At 47.3% G+C, this 5,222-nt stretch overlaps 2 protein-coding genes across 2 annotated transcripts; both read left to right on the forward strand.

Moving 5' to 3' along the window:
* Window positions 1-1,084: 1,084 nt before the first annotated feature.
* LACBIDRAFT_299542 (uncharacterized protein) lies at window positions 1,085-1,628 on the forward strand (the record flags this gene model as incomplete). Its single annotated transcript, XM_001890803.1, has 1 exon — window positions 1,085-1,628. The coding sequence occupies exon 1, from the start codon at window positions 1,443-1,445 to the stop codon at window positions 1,626-1,628; it is 186 nt and encodes a 61-aa protein (XP_001890838.1). The 5' UTR covers window positions 1,085-1,442.
* Window positions 1,629-1,997: 369 nt separating this feature from the next.
* Window positions 1,998-3,175, forward strand: LACBIDRAFT_299543 (uncharacterized protein). Its single transcript, XM_001890804.1, has 6 exons — window positions 1,998-2,178; window positions 2,263-2,316; window positions 2,376-2,483; window positions 2,541-2,740; window positions 2,788-2,980; window positions 3,036-3,175. The coding sequence occupies exons 1-5, from the start codon at window positions 2,160-2,162 to the stop codon at window positions 2,929-2,931; spliced, it is 525 nt and encodes a 174-aa protein (XP_001890839.1). The 5' UTR covers window positions 1,998-2,159; the 3' UTR covers window positions 2,932-2,980; window positions 3,036-3,175.
* The last annotated feature ends 2,047 nt before the right edge of the window (window positions 3,176-5,222 follow it).

Genomic DNA, 5,222 nt, shown 5'->3' on the forward strand with positions numbered 1-5,222 from the left:
GAAATCGCAATGAAATGCCCAGGGTATCTATTGAAAAATCGCAATGAAATGCGCCAGGTATCCATTGAAATTTTGCAATGAAATACCCAGGGATACATTTGAAAAATCGCAATGAAATGCCTAGGGTATCTATTGAAAAATCACAATGAAATGCCCCAGGCTCCATTTGAAAAATCGCAATGAAATAACCAGGGTATCTATTGAAAAATCACAATGAAATGCGCCAGGTATCCATTGAAATTTTGCAATGAAATGCCCAGGGTACCTATTGAAAAATCGCAATGAAATACCCAGGGTATCTATTGAAAAATCGCAATGAAATATCCAGGGATATATTTGAAAAATCGCAATGAAATGCGCCAGGTATCCATTGAAATTTTGCAATGAAATACCCAGGGATACATTTGAAAAATCGCAATGAAATGCCCAGGGTATCTATTGAAAAATCGCAATGAAATGCGCCAGGTATCCATTGAAATTTTGCAATGAAATATCCAGGGATACATTTGAAAAATCGCAATGAAATGCCCAGGGCTACATTTGAAAAATCACAATGAAATACCCAGGGTATCTATTGAAAAATCGCAATGAAATGCGAAAAATCGCAATGAAATACCAAGGGTGACATTTGAAAATTTCCCAATGAAATACCCAGGGTATCTATTGAAAAATCGCAATGAAATATCCAGGGCTGCATTTGAAATTTCACAGAAAATGCGCTGGGTATCTATGGAAAATTCACTATGAAATACCCAGGCCTACATTTGAAATGCCTTTCAAAAAATCCTAAGCATTATAGATATGGCCTCTAGGCTTATGTCTAAGTTATAGAAATGACCCTCTAGGCTTGGGTCTAGGTTATAGAAATAAAGTGGTAGCCACTAGTGGGTGTTATCATCCATTTATGTCGGTTGGTAGCCTATCACCGGCCTAGCATGCTTGTACTACTCCTAGGATAGGATTCAGCTATTTTGGTTGACCAATATTTTTGTTCCGTTCTTTAGTTATATTGACCAAAGTTTAGGACCATGCCTACGGCACTGAACATTGAAAAAGTATTCTAGACATATTGAGAACATACTAACAACTACTATAACTAAATCCATTGTCGTTGTCGTAGTCGGTCATCGTTGTTGTCATCGTTGTAGTTGTCATTCGTGTTATCGTTGGCGGTCATGGTTCGTTCTCGGGGGGTTATTCATCATCGTTGGTGGTGGTCGTGGTCATTTGTTGCCGATCATCTTTGTTGTCACCCTTCTTCGTCATTCGTTGTCCATAGTCGTTGTTGTTGATCTGTTGTTGGTCGCCACGTCGCCGTTGGTAGGAGATGGGGAGGGGAGTCATGATGTTCACCCGGAATAATATGAACAGTGACGACAAAATGCGTCGTCACCGTCCATCGCCCCTGCTTCTGGTGTGAAAAAAGGAGAGAGAGCGAAGTCATGTTGCTACTCACCTGGATTATAGCGTGCCCTCGTCATCGGTTCATAGCCATCCCGTGTCCTTGTCGCTGTCGCGTCCTCATCCCGTGTCCTCGTCTTGTGTTTTCATCGTCGCGTCGTCGTTGTCCCACATCATCGTTCCGTCGTTGTCCTGAGTCTCAGCGAGCTGTGTTGGGACGAACGTGAGACAGGGGTACTTACCTTGGTGTCCTGAAATACACATGCCGTTCGTCGTCGTGTGGTTGACATGTCGCTGTCAGCGACGTGGCACCTGGATTCCGTGTTAGAGAGACGAGTGGTGGGGGTGAGGTGAGCTTACCGTGTCCTCCTCGTGTCCTCCTCGCTGTGTCATTGTCGTTTCACGTTGTTGTTCCGTAGTCGTCCTGTGTCTCACCGAGGTGGGTTGTGACGAACATACGACGGGGTAATGTGGTGTGAAGTAAAGCGATGAAAGCGATGTAGAGGTACGTCGGACTTTGATTGGACTTATCTAATTGATCACATGACACTAATCACATGTTTCACTGGAACTTTGCTCTCTGTTCTTGACCACCACCACCGCCTCCCCACTCCCCCGCTCCTGACTCCTTCCCTCCCGGCGACGACGACGACGACGGCTCAACGCTACAACTCCTGGCTGTGCTGTACCCCGCTCAGCGACACCGCAGTGAGCTTGAGCAATTCGCTTGTATTGTCTGGTGTTGAGAAGGAGACATCATGGGCGCAGATTCTCTGAGCGAGTGAGTAATTATCTGAGCATATATGCTACTTATCTGAGCATATATGCTACTTATCTCAAAGATTTGACTTTCCAATGTAGGTATTCAATCGACTACCATTTACCCCGATGCTTTGCTACGCGTTCTCTTGCCAAGTAAGTGTTTTTCGTGGCATACATGCGCATATATGTGATGTATCTTCCAATTCTGACAGTGCTCGAATGCTTGGTGTCTTCCCCGATGCCCAGGCCGATGACGGCGCGGATTATTGGTCGATACCGTCAAAACGATGTCATATCGCTTGGGAGACTGGATTTGCACGGTATGTACACGCTTTATGACTCTCTAGGTAGTAATTTGCTAACAATGCATTCGTTAGCACCGTATCGTCCCCTTGTACCCAATTCACGCATGCAGGGGATATGCCCTCCGAGTCGTTGCCACCCTCCGCGCCATAGCAGTCAAAGTCGCCTTGGTTACACGCAAGCTCCTCGCAGCCGCAGCCATCACCGCAACTCTTCGCACACCACCACCACCGATGGTGAGCAACTTCACCTCTCGTCAACGCCCGTTGAGAAGGTATGCTGAGTGTCATTGTCATGATCATCCTGATTCGTCTCCTCAAGACGCATATACTGGCGGTTTCCATGGTAAGCGGCTACATCGCAGGAGTAGCCTTAATCAGCCAAGAGAGCGATGTGAGGAGCAAAGGGTTTCAACTGGTGATGACGACGGCTCACCTCGCATGCCTCTGTCGTCTAAGCAGATGACGAGCGGCATGACATCGAAGAGAACGATAACTGCCAACATTTACTCAAGGTGTTTTCATTCGCTTTTCTTCGACTCTACACTGGCTCATTGATCAATCTTCCAGACTACTGTTTTTTATGTCACCCACTTGCTCACGGTCTTCCGCATGTATATATTGCTTTCTTTTTTTTTCTCCATCCTTCCAATCTTTTCTCTTGCTGCCTGCCATTCTTGTGTCGTTTTCAGACTTTGTATTAGATGCTACAAGAAATACATGTTGTATTTCGCCGTATTTCATATGAAGTGATCAGAATTTAAAATAAGAATTCAAGATCTAGCTAAGATTGTATGGAAACGGTTCACTAGGATGGCCTAGTATGGCCTCGCATGGTGTCAGGAGCCATGCAAGAAACCGGTGCCATGCAAGGCCTATCACCAGGGATGTAAGCCGAGGTTCCAACCTTGGCCATAGAAGGGGGGCTAACCTTTCATGGCCTATTGGCGCCTCTCATGGCCATTTATGGCCTTACGTGGAACCTGAACTTTTGCTGATGAGTTTGTGCTTTGTACCTTCTTTGCCATTGGCAGAGATGCGAGCAAGATGTAGCCAGTCGTCGTCACCATACCAGGGGGCATGATTGATGAGGTGCCAGCTTCGTAATCCAGCTAGCCAGGAGCGAATGGTGTTGCCGGATTGGAGGCCTTTATATTCACCAATAAATGCACAAAGGAGAGCATAGTCGGCTGGCATGTGAGCCTCTTCAGTAATACCCCACTTGTCACAGAATTGTGTGAAGCGAAGTGGGCCTGCGCCATAAGTTGATTTGGTATTGGGAGCTAGAGCTCCCCGGACGGCCATAAGCGCAGATTCGACGAGAGGAGCAGGGAGTCTTCTGGCAATGCCGGCATGATGACGAGAGCCGAAAGGTGTTCACCATGAGAAGATGTGGTCTGCAGCAGGAACACGAGGACAGAGGTTGTTGTGGACAATAGATTGGCCAGATTGGGGTTTGCGAGGACGTATAATGCGAGAGCAGGAAGTGGAAGGTTGGGAAGTGGAGGATTCAAGTGGCGAGGAGGGTTGGGAGGGAAACAGTTCAGAAGTGCAGTCAGTGAGAGGGGAAGGTCGTAGAAAAGGGTGGAAGGAGTTTTGAGAACGCGTGGGGTGCGGTGAGATAGAGCTGGGAGATTTTATCTGACCCACGGGTCTCTCGGCGACACGTGTCGACGAGGTAAGTTTACGGTCGAGGCTAAACATGAAGAAAACAATCAGTAAGCTCATCAGGGAGCTTGAAGTTATGGGAAACACGCTTTCCAGCCTCCCCGAGATCTCTGCATGAGATAGGGTCAGCTGGATTAGCAACTGAGTCGATGTAAATGATTTTAGGAGAGATTGACAAGTGGGAAAGAACGAGGTACGTGCGGCGAACGGAGAGGTTAATGTGAGAATTGGGACTACGGCCCTTATCCAAGGTGCCAATAGTTCCCTGGTTGTCAGAGTGGACCAGGAGGTGGCAGTCATGTAGACCAAGTTCCTCCAGAAAATAGGCAAGTAGTTCAATTGCGACCATTTCAAGCCAGCAGATGTCCCTCCCCGCAACTTTCCAAGTTGGGGACAGTTGGAATGCAGCCCAACGGTCACTGATGATGATACCGATCCCCCAGGATGTGGAGGCGTCAACGAAAAGGTGGAGATCCTGAAGAGGGCCGCGAGGGCGCAAGGCACATGTAACGCTCCTGTCATTGAGCTTTTGAAGCCACCATGCCAAATCCGTCATCATTGAGTGAGGTGGATATTTTGTTAGAAGTTCGTTGTTGTGAAAGGAGGATGCGAAGTTCGACAGAGAAGGAAGGCGGGAGCGGCCATCAAGATAGACAAATGCAACATGGCATAAGGAGCCATGGATCTTCTCGATGTCGAGTAAATGACAACGACGACCTGAGAATTGGTTAAGAACAGGAGCAATAATAAATGAGAGACAAGGATGACCTTGGAAATCATTGAGAAAATGCCTGACGCATTCGTGGAATTTGAGACGCTTGTCATCGGGAAGACTGACAAGTTTCTGTGGGATGTCCCATTGGAAACCAATGAAGGTAGTGACAAATAGGAAATGGTCATCGCCCTTCTCGTCATGCCAAGGGACGCCCAAAGGAGCGATGCGGCACAACATTTCAGTGCAGTCGCAGTCATAAGAAAAAGGGCCGCTGTGGAAGGTACCCGTGGGTGAAGGAACACGGAAGACCTTCAAGTCGTCTTCATACTTTGGGACAGGAAAGACACCCTCAGCTTTCAAATGTCAACGACGGC

This window comes from Laccaria bicolor, genomic scaffold (assembly GCF_000143565.1).
Source record: "Laccaria bicolor S238N-H82 LACBIscaffold_179 genomic scaffold, whole genome shotgun sequence".
Classification (NCBI taxonomy): domain Eukaryota; kingdom Fungi; phylum Basidiomycota; class Agaricomycetes; order Agaricales; family Hydnangiaceae; genus Laccaria; species Laccaria bicolor.